At 49.1% G+C, this 16,411-nt stretch overlaps 2 protein-coding genes across 2 annotated transcripts; one reads left to right on the top strand and one right to left on the bottom strand.

The window, feature by feature from the left end:
- The first annotated feature begins 4 nt into the window (after positions 1-4).
- Positions 5-6,106, top strand: PMPCA (peptidase, mitochondrial processing subunit alpha). The gene is made up of 13 exons (XM_061352407.1): positions 5-125; positions 241-443; positions 548-627; positions 1,068-1,150; positions 1,542-1,636; positions 1,794-1,894; positions 2,254-2,517; positions 2,706-2,798; positions 3,042-3,160; positions 3,606-3,696; positions 3,785-3,847; positions 4,077-4,221; positions 4,547-6,106. The coding sequence occupies exons 1-13, from the start codon at positions 73-75 to the stop codon at positions 4,714-4,716; spliced, it is 1,560 nt and encodes a 519-aa protein (XP_061208391.1). The 5' UTR covers positions 5-72; the 3' UTR covers positions 4,717-6,106.
- A 653-nt stretch (positions 6,107-6,759) lies between these two features.
- Positions 6,760-16,094, bottom strand: INPP5E (inositol polyphosphate-5-phosphatase E). Its single transcript, XM_061352406.1, has 10 exons — positions 14,962-16,094; positions 12,912-13,035; positions 12,121-12,218; positions 11,414-11,538; positions 11,148-11,267; positions 10,650-10,757; positions 9,900-10,061; positions 9,235-9,350; positions 8,630-8,766; positions 6,760-7,621 (listed from the first exon to the last, which is right to left on the bottom strand). Exons 1-10 carry the CDS (start codon positions 15,816-15,818, stop codon positions 7,489-7,491), a joined length of 1,980 nt encoding a protein of 659 aa, XP_061208390.1. The 5' UTR covers positions 15,819-16,094; the 3' UTR covers positions 6,760-7,488.
- Positions 16,095-16,411: the final 317 nt, after the last annotated feature.

The following is a 16,411-nucleotide window of genomic DNA, read 5'->3' as shown; positions in this document are numbered from 1 at the left end:
GCCCCACCCTTACCCCGCCCACCCACTCCCGGGGCACCGCGGCTGCGCAGTGAGGCTCCCGGTGGCGGCAAGATGGCGGCCGCCATAGCGTGGCTGAGGGGGCGCGCCTGGGGCCCGGCCCGGCGGTGAGCGCGGCCCCGTGGGGCGGGATGGGGCGGGCGGGGAGCGGGGAGCCTGGAGCCGTCCCCGGACCCGCGGCGGGGCTGCCCGGGCACTGACGCGGGTCCCGCTGCCCCGCAGGTGCGGGCTGGCGGGCGGCCGGAGCTACAGCGGCGGCGGCGCCTACCCCAGCGTGTCGCTGACGTGCCCGCTGCCCGGCGTGCCCAAGGCGGTATTCGCGGCGGCCGAGGGCCGGGAGCGGTTCGAGACGCGGGTGTCGGTGCTGGAGAACGGGCTGCGCGTCGCGTCCCAGAACAAGTTCGGGCAGTTCTGCACCGTGGGCCGTGAGTACGGGCGGAGCGGGGGCAATGGGGCCGCTGCCCCGGGCTGAGGAGGGACGCGATGGCGCTGTGAAAGTGACACTGACTCTTTCTCTTCTTAACGCTAGTTCTGGTAAACTCGGGATCAAGACATGAAGCGAAATACCTCAGTGGCATCTCCCACTTCCTGGAAAAGCTGGCCTTCTCTGTGAGTCCTGTGCCGGGGTCTGTGAGGGGCGCTGTAAATCTGCACAGCTTGAGCAGCATCAGGGTCTGATCCGCTGCCATGGGTGGTGGCTGCATTCCTAGCTAGTTTATGGGGACTGCAGATGTATTTTGAAGGTCCATTCATTGTGCTTTCACCTTCAGGGTTGGTGGGTGTAAAATAGAACCATGGAATGGGTTGGGTTGCAAGGGACCTTAAAGCTCCTCCCGTTCCAACCCCTGCCATGGGTAGGGACCCAAGCCCCTGTGTCCAGCCTGGCCTTGAGCACTGCCAGGGATGGGGCAGCCACAGCTTCTCTGGGCACCCTGTGCCAGCGCCTCAGCACCCTCACAGTCCAAGGTGATGCTTGTTCTGGGCTGCCCTGAAGGAGTATGAACAGTTACTGCTTTCCTAACTCATAGCGTTGCTGTTTTCTTTCTTAGTCCACCGCTCAGTTTGGCAGCAAAGATGAAATTCTCCTCACCTTAGAAAAGCACGGGGGCATTTGTGACTGCCAGGCATCGAGGTATGACTCTCCTTCTCCATGCTCCGTCACCTGAGTGGCTCTAACACTTGACAGTGCTTTGAGGTGTCTGTTCTGGTGGGTGGCAGTAAAAGCCTCTTCTTGTTTGGAAGGAGCAGAAATCCATTTGTGGTGACTGTGCAGAAACTACAAAAGTGAACCTGAGAGGGGTGTAAAAGTCTGTAGGCAAAGCATGACCTAGACGGGATGTCCCAGCACCCTGTCCAGCCAGACCTTAACAGTGTCCAGTGCTGGACACCACTTCCCTGCGGAGATTATTCCAATGACTGGTAGTTCTCACTGTGAATAATTTTCCTCTTGTGTCCAGTTGGAATCTTCCCCAGGAATAACTTCTCAGGGACTTCTCAATGCAGAACCCAGCTTTGTGTTGCAGGGACACCATCATGTATGCTGTTTCTGCTGAGGCTCGAGGCCTGGACACAGTGGTCAACCTGCTGGCTGATGTAGCGCTCCGGCCCAGGTTGTCAGGTGAGGGAACAGGAGTCTCTGCCTTGACAGAACAGACTCCCAATGCATAACGTGCTGTTACTCTTCATGAGACTGTGCTCATCAAGAAGTTATGCAGAGATCAGGGATTTTGCGTGGTGGTTGTGATCTGTGATCTCTTCTTTCTCTGTTATTACAGATGAGGAAATTGAGATGACTCGAGCAGCAATTCGATTTGAGCTTGAAGATTTGAACATGAGACCTGATCCAGAGCCTCTCCTCACAGAAATGATCCATGCGGTAAAACACCCAAGTCCATCTTCCATGCAGCCCCTGAATGAGACATGCTGTGTTCTCTTTTTCTGTTATTGAATTGGATTTCAGTGGTGGGGAGGGAGAATTTTGTTGTCCCTCCACTTTGAAATCCTACATTCTACCCACATGAAAGATTTTAACCTAAACTGCAATTATCTATCACATCTCTTTGTTGACGTGGGTGACAACATGTCATTGAGTTGTGCTGACATTAGTGAAATGATGCTCAGCCCCTCCTCTTTACATGTCTCAAACAGACAGGCATCATTCTAAAGCAGGAAGAAGGTTTAGATGCACGGATTGAAGTAGTATTTGTTACTTTAGTGTTATCTGTTTCCCTTCAGGCAGCCTACAGGGACAATACAGTTGGACTGAACAGGTTCTGCCCAGTGGAAAACACAGACAAAATTGGCCGGGACGTGCTGCATTCCTACCTGAGGAACTACTACACACCGGACAGGATGGTGCTGGCCGGGGTGGGAATCGAGCACGAGCAGCTGGTGGAGTGTGCCAGGAAGCATCTGCTGGGAGTGGAGCCGGCATGGGGCAGCAGCCAGGCCAGGGATGTGGACAGATCCGTAGCGCAGTACACAGGAGGCATTGTCAAGGTGAAAGGAAGGTGGTGGTGGTGTTGTGCTTTGTCCTGTCTGTTGGAGAGGTAGATTTGGACTTGAGCTGGTTTCTCCATAGGTTTTGCTATTAATACCTGGGGGACAGGTTAATTATTGGGAGTACATCAAGGTGGATACAGTGGAGGTGAAAATCAGTCCTGATAATCTGTTTGCCCTTCCCACAGGTTGAAAAAGATATGTCAGATGTGAGCCTGGGCCCTACTCCCATCCCAGAGCTTACCCACATCATGATTGGGTTAGAGAGCTGCTCATTTTTAGTAAGTATTAACCTAAAATCCCTTGTTCTGTGCTTGAGGAATCCCAGAATACTCTCTCATTATGCAAGCACTGGCATTCTTCTGCTGATGCTGCACGTACAGACAAGCAGCATTTCACTGACAGTTTGAGGAAGGCACTGACCTTTAAGTTCCTCTTGTGCCATGGCTCTTTGTCCCTCTTTACTCAGCCCAGACTCTCAGGAGCTCTGCTTTTAACTGACTGAACTTCTTGTTGCCATTCAGGAGGAAGATTTCATTCCCTTTGCAGTACTGAACATGATGATGGGAGGCGGAGGCTCTTTTTCAGCTGGAGGGCCTGGCAAAGGCATGTTCACCCGATTGTATCTCAATGTGCTCAACAGGTTGGTTTGCCTTTCTCTTTAAGGGGTAGCAGCAACAGTCTTCAGCAGGTTCACATGGGAGGCTTCAGCTGTTGAAAGCCAGCGGGCCCTGGTTTTACATCAGTTTATTCCACTTGAAACACACGGGATTGATTTGTCAGTGGCAAATTGAGGGCAGAGGTGACCTGGAATTCTGTCACCCTCTACTAGCCCAATCCATCCTTTCACTAGGGAATATTAACAGAATTGGCAGCAGGTACCAGTGATACAGCTCCGTGGTGTTCTGGGCTTGGTCTCAAGGATACAAATGGAGAGAAGGAAGTAGATAGCACATGCAAGAATCCTCAGCAGCACGAACTGACCATTCCCATTGGCATTACTGAGAACCCTGACAAGGCACTAGGAGGGGACTCCCTGTCCATGCTGGTTTATTTTTTACATTTAAATTCTGTTTCTATGCTCCCAGGCACCACTGGATGTACAACGCAACCTCTTACCACCACAGTTACGAGGATACAGGTCTCCTGTGTATACATGCCAGTGCAGACCCAAAACAGGTACACAGCCCTGTATTCAAAGACCTGTTACCAGACTCATTACCAGACAGCAATGTTCTAATCTTCTTCCACTTATCTGCGTTCCTAGGTTCGGGAGATGGTAGAAATCATCACAAGAGAATTCATTCTCATGGCAGGAGCTGTAGGAGAGGTGAGCAGCCCAGTGTGTGCACTGTGCAGATGGTCTTGGAGCTGAAACAGTACATTGTGCTGGCCTGGCTAGAATGGAGTTTTGTAGATAAGCATGTTATGTGTTTCTGTAAAAGAATATGGTAACTTTAGCAGCACATTCAAAGAGGAAGGTGTTTGCAGAACTCCTTGTGCTAGAGTGCTGGCCAGGCTTTTGGGAACATCTGTTTGTATTTGCTGCTCACTGACAGGTAGAACTGGAGCGAGCGAAGACGCAGCTGAAGTCCATGCTCATGATGAACCTTGAGTCTCGTCCGGTTATCTTTGAGGATGTGGGCAGGCAAGTGCTGGCAACAAACACAAGGAAGCTACCTCACGAGCTGTGTGCCCTCATCAGTGAGTAGACAATGCTTTTCCTCAACTGAACTGTAGGCACAGTCAGGATTGGGTAACTTACACTCTTGCAGCACAGATGAGTTGCTTTAGGAAGCTGGGGGGGCATAAATAATTCAGTTATATATTTCAAGCTGATCTCAACTGCTTACAAGCTAGCACAGTGCTTATTTTTGTCAGAAGGAAGGAAAAACCAAGCAGGGTAGAGAAGCTCCAGAGTTGGTGATTGATTTTCTGAGCACCAGTCACTTCATAAAGCATCTTAATAAAGCTTCGTGCTCTTCAGAATGTAGTTGTCACAGCTCTGGCTTTGGGTTTTTTCCTGCAGGTCAAGTGAAATCTGCTGATATCAAGAGAGTGGTCACTAAGATGCTCCACAAAAAGCCAGCTGTGGCTGCCCTGGGTGACTTGACAGACCTGCCCACCTACGAGCACATCCAGGCAGCGCTCTCCAGCAGGGACGGGCGGCTCCCGCGGGTGTACCGGCTCTTCCGATAGACCCTGCACGTGCCAGAGCTGCTGCCTTTTGATATGGTTTTGAGATGATAATATTGCTGCAAACCACTTCCCCTCTCTCCCCCAGTCTGTCCAGGCAGACTCTGCAAACATGGAGCTATGCTGCAGCTGAAATACACTGCTTCAGAGCACTGGGCTCTGAAGAGCTCGGTACCTTGGGCTTAAAGGCCCACCCTGGCTCTGGATGAGTACTTTGACCCTCTGAGTAGGTTACAAGAGAGGATGGGTGTATACAGCCTTCTCTTGGCACTGGGGAGAACACTGCAAACCAAAATGTTCATCATTACAACTGAAAGCATGTATCTGAGCAGAAGTCACTGCTGTGTGTTACCACTAAATCATACCAGCAGCAGAAGCAGAGCTGGCACACTGGAGGCCCTGATGTGTGCCCTTGTTGAGGAATGGGGTGGCATGGTAAGAGCTTGGCTTCTGTATCTGAGTTAAAAGAATATTTATAGCTGCTACCAAGGTGAACAAAGACTTGGCCAGACTGAATTAAGAGAACACTGGTTATTATCCATGTGAAATTAGGCGACAAGTTTCCTGCAGTCCAGGTTTTGTTACAAGCATCCTGGATCCATTTCTTCAGCGTAATTTACCAGCTGCAGTACTACTAGAAGTCACGTGTTTGGAAATGACTTTGTCATTTTGCTAGAGCTCAGAGGAAAATAGACCTGTGGCATAATTAAGTTTCCAAAGGAGTTCATCTACAGAGATACCATGTATAAGGCTACATGGACACTCTAGGATAAAAGTGATCTTGTTCTTCGGGGTTTTCACTTGTAAGTAAGTTATGCTCAAGAACAAGGGTTCTTTTACTCTAAAGTTAGTATATTAACAAAGTTCTTTCTTAAAGGAGTTGCTGCTGCTGCACCTGAAACTTGTACCTAACTTCTTCATTGTCAGTCAGGTGAGCTTAAGGCCTTGCAAAGAGAGAACACAATTATCAGTCTCGCAGCAGAGACGTAGCTCAGCTAAGAGCAGAGATCAACACAATACCACGTAGAAAGCTGATGCTCTTGAACCTGACTGGCACTGTTACAGAAAGACATGAAGTGCCATGCATGTGACACTGGAGAAATGGAGACTCAAAAGAGAGGACTAAAACATTTGATTTACACAATTCCCCTAACATACGGGCTTAAAACTGTAGACAGCTGCAGTGCAGCACTTCACTGGCTAGGTGTGTATTGTGAGGAGCAATCAAACTGGGAGCAGAACACTGAGGCAGCTATTGCCTGCTTTATCCCCATACCTTTCTTTGTGCAACTAGAAGAAAACGTTGCATTGCTTGTGGAACCCACAGTGTGGAAATCCTATTCAGTTGTTGTGTATGTATGTTTGTAAGAAAATAAAAGAGACCTTGACATGATGGAGTAGTGAGAGTGCTGAAATGCATTAGTTAATGGCTGGGTTTCATGAACTGGGAGGTGAAATGTTTTGTCTGTTCAATGCAAGCGATCCCAAAGGAATCTGTCCTGGTGAAGCCGAATGGCTCAGGGCACCCAGTGTCATGCAGTCAGTGCTGGTTCTGACAGCCCGGCAATAAGAGCTGGTGCTCATTTCTGGTATTGCATTAATTTATTTTTATTCCTTTAAAAAGAAAGGAAATCAAATACCTGATGGCTACAGCCAGGTCAGTGCCGTGAACATTTGTACCGCGGAACAGAAGCTCTGTCTTGGACAGGTTGCATAGGTAGCAGCAATTCCTCCAAGTTGTTTGCATGATGGTTTATGTACTAAGGTGATTAATGATCCAACCCATCTGTGCCCATAAAGTCTTAAGTATTAGCTGTACGTGACCATTTTACCAGTGCCCTACTGGTCCATGTAGGACATTTAGCCTTAAGACAACACTACTTCAAAACCAGGAAGTTACTCACAGTTCACTGAATTGGAAAAACAAAACCCAAAGGAATTAACTGTTATCAGAGGTAATGGGACTGTGCTGATGTGACTGGCTGCAGTGTCCCTGCATGGACATCCCCTAGCATCCTGATCCCTTTGGTGAAGCTGTACTCAGACCAAGCGTCCTGCTGGGAAGGCAGGCAGCAGCATCACCCCTGCGGAGGGTGAGTGAGTTAAGGAAGGGATTGTTACAAACAGTCTCAACAGCCAGATACATGGTGTGAGAGACTGATTTTCCCCCTTAGCAACAGAAGGCCTATAGAACAGTTATTGAAAGGCAGCGTTCCTACACTTCCAATGTACATTCACACACATCTTGTTGCAGAGGAACAAAAAAGCCCAACACAGGAGCACCAACCTTACACAAACCTGCCCAAGTCCCCTCACTGGTCCCTGTTATGCATTTGACAGAATACCACCATACATTTGGCTACAGATAAGGAGAAGAAAACAACCCCACAACATGTGTAAGTTAACCAGATCAAACCAAGCAGATTCACCTTTCTGCAGGCTTTTCTGAGGTCCCTTGTCATGCCAGTTCCAGAAGCTGGGCCCCCTGCGTGGAGTCATCTTAGACGCTGCACCCGGTTGCTTCCAAAGATAGTATGGATAAAATGAAATCAATTACATCTGTTGGGATGGATGTCCTACATAACTGACTCCATTTTCTTCAGCAAAAGCACTGAGCTACATGGATTAGCTCATGCAAATGAATCCAGGATGAGGTTTAAGACATTCTGCAGGAGCCACAGTGGCTGCCAGAGGTGCTTAGGCAGACAATTCCCTGCAGAGTTTGTCGTGGCCTGAAATCCTCTTTCCGGGCACCTCTAACACAGAGTTCTGAGCTCAGGAAATGCTACATACACTGCTGGATTTTTGGTCCTTTTGCTCTTTCCGTTTCTGAAGTTCCCTTGTAATCCGTCTCTTTATGCCGATTAAATAGAGCTCTCTGTCGAACTGCCCTGCAGCCAGCGGAATGCTACAATGCAAACACAGGGAAGTGGATCAGGGCACAAACAGAGTCTTGTTTCCCCACCATTTCCCAACTAGTTTATACAACAAAGGCCAGAAACCTGATTTTTTACTTTCTTTAGGCATTCAGCTACTGCTGCAGGAGAAAATGCCTAAAACATTGTTCTTCCACAGCAACAAGTGAAGCTTTTTCACACAGAAATGAAGGAAATGCTGGTTGTAAAAGGCAAATGTACATACAATTTAAGCATGAAAATGGGGGACATTCTTTATGACCCTAAACAAAAAACCACTCCTTTGAAAAGCTGAACAAGCTGACTCATACCTTGGTGTACAACACCACACAGTTCTTACCTCCGTCTCTTCTACAGAGGCCAGCAGCACAGCTTCACCTATTTAACAGGTATTTAATAGCCATAAACAACAACAAAATAATCCCAATTCTAACTGCACTGCTGACCAAGTGCTTTGAGAAGTCACCATTTTCTAGATACCTGGGTCCTGACATCCCCAACCACGCAGAAAAGATGAACTCAACTTCAGCGACAACCCAACTTTCTAAGGAGTTCTATGAGCCCAAGAGCCCATGAGGAACTTGGGAGGATCTCACTCCACTGATGTGTTGAAATGCAGCCACTGCTGGGGAGGGAAAACAGCACTGCTCCCAAAGAGGGAAAGAGGAAGAGAGAGGAACGCTGTCCATGCTGACAGGAAAACCAGAGAGCTGCAGCTCAGCTAAAACACAGATTTATAGTCGATTGCAGCAGACTCTCTTTATCTCCCTCAGGAGGATTAAGGAACCCAGCAGCAGGGATTTCAGGTGTCAGTGCAAGGTTTAAGCACTCTTACTGCTCTGACCACTGAAAGTGTACACTGGCTAAAAACCACAGGCTGCACAGAGCTGTGTGGGATAACCTCTATTTCAGGAACTCTCCTGAGAGGACAAACTGAACAGGAGCACATCCTCAGGTGGAGCCAAGTGCAGTCACACACAGGGGCATAAGGAGGTACTAACTTGTCTCTGCCAGGCCTCACTTTCACACGAAACAAGGCAAATACAGGCCGATGGTCTGAAGTTTTGATCACAGGACACGAGGAGTACTTGACAGCGTGGATGTCATCCCTGTACCGACTGCGGAACACAACTCGGTCCTGCAGGGCAGAGAGAGGGGGGAAAAGGGATGTAACTCCCTTTGCACATCCACCCTGGAAAAAAAGCAGTGGTCACAAGAGACAAATCCCTTCATTTATCGCACTCCAGTAGGTGAAATTAAGTGTCTTGGACAGGGACACATTCATGAAGAGCGAAGAACCAACAGTGGTTCTGCAGCCAGCTCTGAGCACAGCACAGATTGCATTGAGCAGGATGTAAGGCAGGGAAAGTAAGATTCCCAGCCTGTGCCCAACTCTTCCTGTGCTCTCAGATTGAACAATCGTTTCTTCCAAGCCAGCTCCACATGCCCTGTTGCCCCTAAGCAGCACATCTCAGCATGACTGTATCTCATGTGGGTGGACTGTGGAAAGCAGCTTTTTCTCACAGTTGAGAATCCTCATCCCCTTTGGAGGCAGACACGGAGCTGAGCAGCCCCTCTGAGCCCACTGCTCTGAAACCATCCCTACCGTGTAGGAAGGAGTCCTTTGTTTGGAAGTGGTGTCGTAGCTGTCTTTTCCTATGTCAAACTTGTAGGAAGGGCGGAAACGGATGTCAGCCTCTTGGAATCCTTTGAATATAGACCCTGTAAGGGAAGAGAAAAGCATGAGCGACAACATTCCTCCTTCCTAAGAACCCAGCACACTTCTGCATGTATTCAACACTGCTAGCTACAAACAACAGCCATGTACATGCATGACTAATAAAAAAGCTGGGCTTGGGCTCCAGGAAGGAAGAACTGGAAACAAGCTCCAGTTCTTACAGAGTGAGGATGAAAACCAGGCAGTGGCTATTTAAACAAAGAACACTTGGTGCATGCACGTCCCCTTCCAACGGAAGCTCAGGATGCTTTGCAAGTGCTACTGTTCAAATCCAGGTGCCTGAGACTGAGACAGAATTAGGTCCAGTTTATAGAGGAGTCAGATGAAACAGAGACTGGGAGATTACACTATATATAGCAGAAAGCCCCTTGTACAAATTGCCACTGTATTTGACATCTGCTGATTTCCCTTATTTAGGGAACTTAACGAGAAAGCAGGAAAGGTCTCTAGGAAATAGGGATTTGGCTGTAATTATTTCTGTGTGTAGATATCTCTGTTCCTGGAGACTGGGAAGAAAACCAGCTTCCCCTCACCCCTGCTCATTTCACTGGTGAGCTGGTCATACGCCAGGAGCCTGGACACGTCTGTTTCAGGGTTCTGGTTCAGGATGGAATCCACAGTCTCCCGATCCTTATTTAGTCGGAAGTTGAAGTCACCAAACCAGAAGACTTCATCAAACCGTGTTGTGACATCACCTGCAAATCCAAGCCAGAAGGGTCAGAATGAGAGAGAGCTCCCTGAGAGGTTCTGAAAGCAAAACAAGAATCCCAAATGTTTCTGCCCTGCATCTTCCCTTTGACTTTGGAAGAAAACTGAAGCATGGGATGTAGCTACACTCAGTAAAATGAAACTCCATGCTTTCAAGTGAGAGCTGTGTGAGGCAGAGCTTGCTGAGAGTGCTGCCAGGTGGATGCCAAAGGAACGGGCATAAACTCTTTCTTTTTACTACCAGGAGTTAAAATACTTGAAGCACATCCCTAATACTGATAAAGTGAAACCAAAGTGATCTTACTGCTGCTCTGAGAAAAAACACATCACAGGAAAACTCCTTTCGATTTTTCTCTCCTCCATTTCAACTTCTCTCAGATTTCCCCCCAAATTACATCCCACCTAAAAACAATGAATCACGTGAACAGCCACCATCCTCAGACAAAAAGAGCTCTGGTCTCTTTCCATGCTGTCTCAGATCAGCACTCTCATTCTCTCTTCCTTAGCACAGACTGAAAACTATAGCACAAACCCTGTTCATTTGGGTTCCCACCCAAGCGAGGTTTCACACTTACTAGAACTGGATCGATATGGGTTTGTGTCCGGAACGTTCTTGGGAAGTGTAAGGCTCTGAATGGTTTTATTGTAGTCCAGTTTCCTCTCATTCACCTTGCTGTCCCCAGCTGAAAGACAAAGCACATTACTGCCAACGATGCATCGCTTTCATTCAGTTACCACTTTTGGTTAAAACAGGAGCTTCCAAAGGACATCACATGTTTCCCACATATAAAATGTTAACACTGACCCAGGGCACGCACACACTGAAAAATGCTGACAGGGAGCGTGCAAAAAGGGATATAATGGTGCACAGTTCATTGCTTGCTTTTTAAAACCAGTTCTTTTGTGAGTTTACTACCAAAAAATCCTCTTCCCTTATTGTTCTCAGCTCAGCAATCCTGAGCTTGGACTTCAGCCCAACCTGCACCTCTATCCCCCTGCAGCTTTCTACCTCTGTATAGCAACCCCTCTCCTCCCTCCCTCAGGACACTTGAATAAGACTGTAAACATCTCACATGTGAAGTGGGAGGTGATGAAGAGAAAGGAGGTCCCAAAAAAGGTGAAGGAGATTCCCAGAGCTCCCTTGGTTTTGATCTGAGATACGATCCGAGTTGTCACTGTGGCATACTCCACTTCTGGAAGGAGACAAAGAAGATGCTTTTACTGAAAGGCTCTATAGAGAGGGAGCAGGGAAGTTAGGGGAGGAACAGCCCTGGAGAGGACATGTGGTGGCAGCAGTCCTTCAGCCTCCCTGCTCTCCAGCTCTTACTGGACCACGTACCTGAGCAGAACCAGATCAGGTCCCTCCGAATGAAGACTGACATGTACAGCACCCCATGCGCAGCTGAATAGAGCATGACGTAGTGGGGGCCCAGTGTCTCCTGCAGGCGGATCTCCCACTCTCTTCTGCAGGAAAGAACAACAGCTGGATCACAGGGATCATACAAGAGACAATAACCAGGAGAGGAAATCAGCGCTGTGAAAACAGAGCAATCCCTCTGATAATGTCAAGTAAGTGTAAGCAAACCTGGGCTGCACGTCTCAGGGAAAGACTCCCACTGGGAAATGCTCTAAAAAAGCAGTCTGACATGAGGCTTCAAGCACTCTTCCAGGGTTGATCAGCCTCAGAGGGACTAGAAATTGGAAGCATGTAACACTGCTGAGTACATGGCTGCTAATGCCAACAGCCAGCCTGAGCTCACTCATGGGCAGCTCAGACCTGTGGCGAGATGCCCACAGAAATCAGATGGAGTTTTGCTGTTACCTGCTCTGACAATAGCACCAAGGTCTGTATTTACAGGTCTTTTGAGACGTTTTCCTCCCAAACCCACTTCCCCTGGTGCTCATGTAATGGAATTCAGATTCTTATTAAATGGGGGGGGTTTATTGACAAGATTAATAACACAACGGAGACTACCTCCAGACTAATTAAAACAAAGGAATTAATCAGCAATAAAAGAGGATGGTTTATTACATTGTTTTTGCTACCTGTCTGGACAGCCTTCTTGAACCCCAATGACATACATGTCCTGGGCATAGTCAGGGTCTGTTGGTAATAAGAAGTCATCCAGATTCAATGGAAGTTCCTGTTATTAGAAAAGAAATAAAGATCAACTAGCAATACTAGTTATGCAGAGTTTTAATAGAAAAGTACAAGAAAAGTCCAGGCTAAACTATGAGTTCCACAGCACATGCAAACAATTCAGGCTTCAAAACCCAGTCTCCTTTCAAAAGGCAGACTTCAGCTGCTGCCACTGCAGCGGTAACCCAGTATCCACAGTTCAGCCATGTGGGGCAGTAAGGTGATGTTTCTGATTTCCAGTGATGCTTTCACCAAGCCCACAGGCTATTTCCTGAACACCTCAGGGGTCGTCTGTGCTCCTCCAAGTACAGCTCCTCAGTCTCCTGGCAGAATCAATCCTGAATTCCTACACTACATAAGGATGTAGGCAGGAGGCTGAGCAGCAGGGACATTCTCACAGTAAGCACAGAATCATCATTCATGTTCATATGACCCTAATTGCAATGGGGTGTAAAGGAGCTGCCAGAAAAAGCCACAGAGGTCCCTGTTTTCATACCCAGTATCTAAGGAACCCCCTTACAATGCACTCTCACCAAAGCAAACACATGAGAGGGCCTCATCACTGGAGCCAGACAGTGAAATCGAGCGGACAAGGAGCACAGTCATGAACAGGAAAAGCCACCACACCAGTCCTTGCAGTAAGGCTGGGGTAACCTTGCCCCTGCCAAAATACCTGCAGAGACTTCTGGGCACGTACCTTCTGACCCTGCATGTTCCAGGTGGCCACAAAGATTCCAATATTGCGATCAGGGAAATACCTGCTAAGTTCTTCTGCTCCCAGTAAGGCACCACTTGCCAGAAGGCTGCCTTCCAAATAGCTTCTGTGAACAGAAGAGCCATAAAAGAGCATCTAAGGAAAGGAAACAACAGTTGGAATAATGATTGGCAATGCTTGAATCTTGAGTTAATCAAGAACATACCTTTAGCTCAAGAAAATGGCATTTAGCATTTATATACTGTTCTGCTTGCCTGAAGCTCCTTATAAAGTTCCAGTCCTCATGGATCATACACAGGAAAACAAAACCCTTGTCATAAACCAGCCTCTTCAAAGCCACGACATGAGTACCATGGTGAGACCGATGCTGCACAGGCTCTGTGATGAGGAGGCTGAAGCCATCCAAAGTCTTCAGTCCCCACCGTACTTACCACAGACAGAACATGAAGAGATTGGTTTGATATCCGAGTATGTTGAAGCAGCTCAGTTCACCTATAACACAAAAATACCTCCAACCCTCCCAGTGTTCTGGTACCATCTTGCTCCGAATCAAGGATTCAAACTCACATTCCTCCTTCAATTCAGCTCATCACGTCAGCATGCAAGTAAATGATTTATTGAGTCTGAGGTCTAAAAGAACATCCCATTCAATAAGGACAGCTCTGCCCTGCACCGCCTGCCTCTCCCAAGAACACGCTGCTTATGAAACCAAAGGGGTATTGGCAGAGGGACAGCAAGTTGAATAAGCATTTTTAATCTTGCTTAAGCTCTGCAAGTAGCGATGGCAGCACGCTGGCAGGGAAAGCTGTGCAAGCCATGGGCCTGCCCAGCTCACTCCAACAGCTTCCCAGAGGGAAAGGAGAGAAAAACCCTCACAGCAAACAAGGAATGATCCATCTCTGGGGCTTTTTTAGCAGTAATACTTTACCTCAGAATTCATTTCCCCTGTACCACTGACTCCCCACTCTTTGGATCAATGGTGAGATGTATCCCTCAGGGCCTCACAGACCGTTCTGTCTCTGTAACATACAACTGGTGTCCTTTACCTTCTACCACGCTTCCTGCCCAGCAGCACCATCAGTAATTCCTGCTGCAGTGTGGGTGCTGTGTGCTGGCAGTGCTCACAGACAGATGGTCTGCAGCCAACACAAGGAGAGGGCTCAGTACACTGACAAGCAGATTAATGCACCTCCAATTAACAACCTAAACTTAACTAAGAATAAAGACAAATGAGCAACCAGAGCAGGAGGTCAGGGCCATGCAGGAGAAAGTGCTGAGATCTGCATGGAATCACACCCTTCCTCAAGAGCTGATCCTGCCAGAAGCCAAACAAGCTCACAAGGGGTAATGGGTTAAAACTTCATCAGGGGAGGTTTAGATTGGATATAAGGAGGAAATTCTTTCCTGTTAGGGTGCTGAGGCACTGGAATAGGTTGTCCAGGGAGGTTGTGAATGCTCTATCCCTGGCAGTGTTCAAGGCCAGGTTGGACTAGGCCTTGGGTAATATGGTTTAGAGCAAGGTGTCCCTGCCCATGGCAGGGGGGTTGGAACTTGATGATCTTAAGGTCCTTTCCAACCCTAACTATTCTATGATTCTATGAACATCTGCAGAGGACCCTCAGCACCTTACAGGACTGTGACAGCACTGCAGGTACTGCATGACAGTTTTAAGCTAAGCTATTTGGGTTTTCTCCTGCCATTTACCAGTTCAGTTCAAGCCCAGCATACTTTTGCTGGCACAGCTACTGCTCCTTAATTTTAGAAAGATTACTTAAACATTACAAGCAAGCCAGGAACAAATCAAACCTACATTTATGAAAACCAGTACCCAGCTAAAAGGAGCAGATCCAGTGTTTGTACTAATCTCTTCACCTTCAAACTGTTTCCAGTCTCTGCAGGAGGTTGAACACGGAACAACGTCTGCTCTTGCTGTCAGTTGGAACTTCCCTGCCCCTACCCAGCAGGATCCCACAGGGCAGCTGGTCCCTGCTAACACCCCAAACCCTTCGCCAGGAGAAGCTTGGGGACATACCTGCTGCGGACATCCTTGGAGCGGATGGGAGTGAGCAGGCTGAACGTAGACTTCATGGAGTCCGTGGAGCAGTTATCATAGACCATGCCGTTGCCATGCAGCCTGCTATCGCTCAAGCTGCTGCTCACCCTCCCAAACTTGTGCTGAGAATACTGTCGGTAATCCAGGCAATCCGAGTCAATCCTGTTTGCTGTCCTCAGAGAGGGAGAGGCCACGCTCAGCTCCAGGGGTGGCAGAGGTCGCGCTGGCATTACCTGGGACAGCCGGGGCTTGCTGCCTGTGAACGCCTTCCCCCGCAGAAGCCCCCCAAAGGCACTGGAGAGCTCAGAGGCTCGTTTGCCCAGGTCGGAGGTGCTCCCTCGGCTCTTCCCCACGGCACTGGCTTCCGAGGCACCCGGTGAACTGTGCAAGGAGTTCTGGGGGCAGCACCGGTGGCAGGGGCCGGCCCTGCCCCGGGTGGGAGGGCTGAGGGACGCGTCCTGCAGGGAGCTGTTGGAGGAGCTCGTCTCGTTGGGGTCCGTCAGACTCTCCTGGCTCGTTCGAAACCGCCTCCACCTCCTCCAGCTCTTCTCATCCAGAGACGCAGCACGCTCCAGCCGGGGCTTCTGAGGAGGCCTTGGGGTGAGTGGCTTCATTTTCATGTTGGCTTTGAGTTCATCGGGTAGAAGCTTTAAGGTTTCATTTAAAGCAGTGCCTGCACTTGGAGTATCGTCAAAGGTAAGCGCCCCATTGCCACCAGCATCCTTCTTTGCTGCTTTTCCTGCTCTTTTAGCGTGCAGGTCCTGCACTGCTCCGCCCTCCGTGCTCCGAGTGACACATGCCCCCGAGTGCTGCGGAAATCCATTTGGAGTACTCATTCTCCCCCAGGTACCAGCAACAGCCCCTGCTCCACGTGAAACGCTCCTCACAGCATAGTTTCCTTCCCTTGCTTACCCCGTAGGTTCACGGGGCTTTAACTAAGCCAGAAAGAGACGGCAACTGAAGACAGCTCAGTCTGTGGTGAGGAACGAAGGGCAGGCGTAGGCTGCTGCATTGTCTGCAGGATTTCAAGAGGTGAGATACCTGGATTTCCCCAAGAGAAAGGCATAAGAATGAAACATTTCAAGGTACAAACTGCTCCTGAACCAGAAAGTAAGCTCCTCACAGGCCCTCCCTCCCTCCCTCCACAACAGGGCAAACCTTAACGTGACCTTGTCAGAAAACCATCATTCTCTCTTTCAAGAGGTGAGCACTGAACCGACCTCCTCACTGCTGCCGGCACCACGGCTGCGCCCAGACTCCCTTAGGGCACGGTTCTGTGTGCTGGTAGCAGGGAAGGAAACGAGAGCAGCGCATCCCCCGCAGCGTGTGCCCCAGCCCCCGCTCAACCCCGCCGGGCCGCCCGCAGCACCCGGTGCCCGGGGCCGGGGAGTTTCCCGTGACCTCAGCTCCCACCGCCGCCGCAGGACCC

The sequence above is a fragment of the Neopsephotus bourkii genome, unplaced genomic scaffold (genome assembly GCF_033783945.1).
Source record: "Neopsephotus bourkii isolate Nb327-2 ecotype Australia unplaced genomic scaffold, CSIRO-AGI_Nbou_v1 NB_659, whole genome shotgun sequence".
Taxonomy (NCBI): Eukaryota; Metazoa; Chordata; class Aves; order Psittaciformes; family Psittacidae; genus Neopsephotus; species Neopsephotus bourkii.
This window is presented reverse-complemented; position numbering and strand designations above follow the sequence as displayed.

Excerpts from the sequence above, each read along its gene's own strand:
- PMPCA (XM_061352407.1), top strand. The coding sequence starts at position 73 with ATGGCGGCCGCCATAGCGTGGCTGAGGGGGCGCGCCTGGGGCCCGGCC. Across the intron at positions 126-240 it reads GCCTGGGGCCCGGCCCGGCG|GTGCGGGCTGGCGGGCGGCC; the intron begins GTGAGCGCGGCC and ends GCTGCCCCGCAG. Across the intron at positions 3,697-3,784 it reads CCAGTGCAGACCCAAAACAG|GTTCGGGAGATGGTAGAAAT; the intron begins GTACACAGCCCT and ends CTGCGTTCCTAG.
- INPP5E (XM_061352406.1), bottom strand. The coding sequence starts at position 15,818 with ATGAGTACTCCAAATGGATTTCCGCAGCACTCGGGGGCATGTGTCACT. Across the intron at positions 12,219-12,911 it reads GGAACATGCAGGGTCAGAAG|GAACTTCCATTGAATCTGGA; the intron begins GTACGTGCCCAG and ends TTCTAATAACAG. Across the intron at positions 7,622-8,629 it reads GTGAGGCCTGGCAGAGACAA|CATTCCGCTGGCTGCAGGGC; the intron begins GTTAGTACCTCC and ends TTTGCATTGTAG.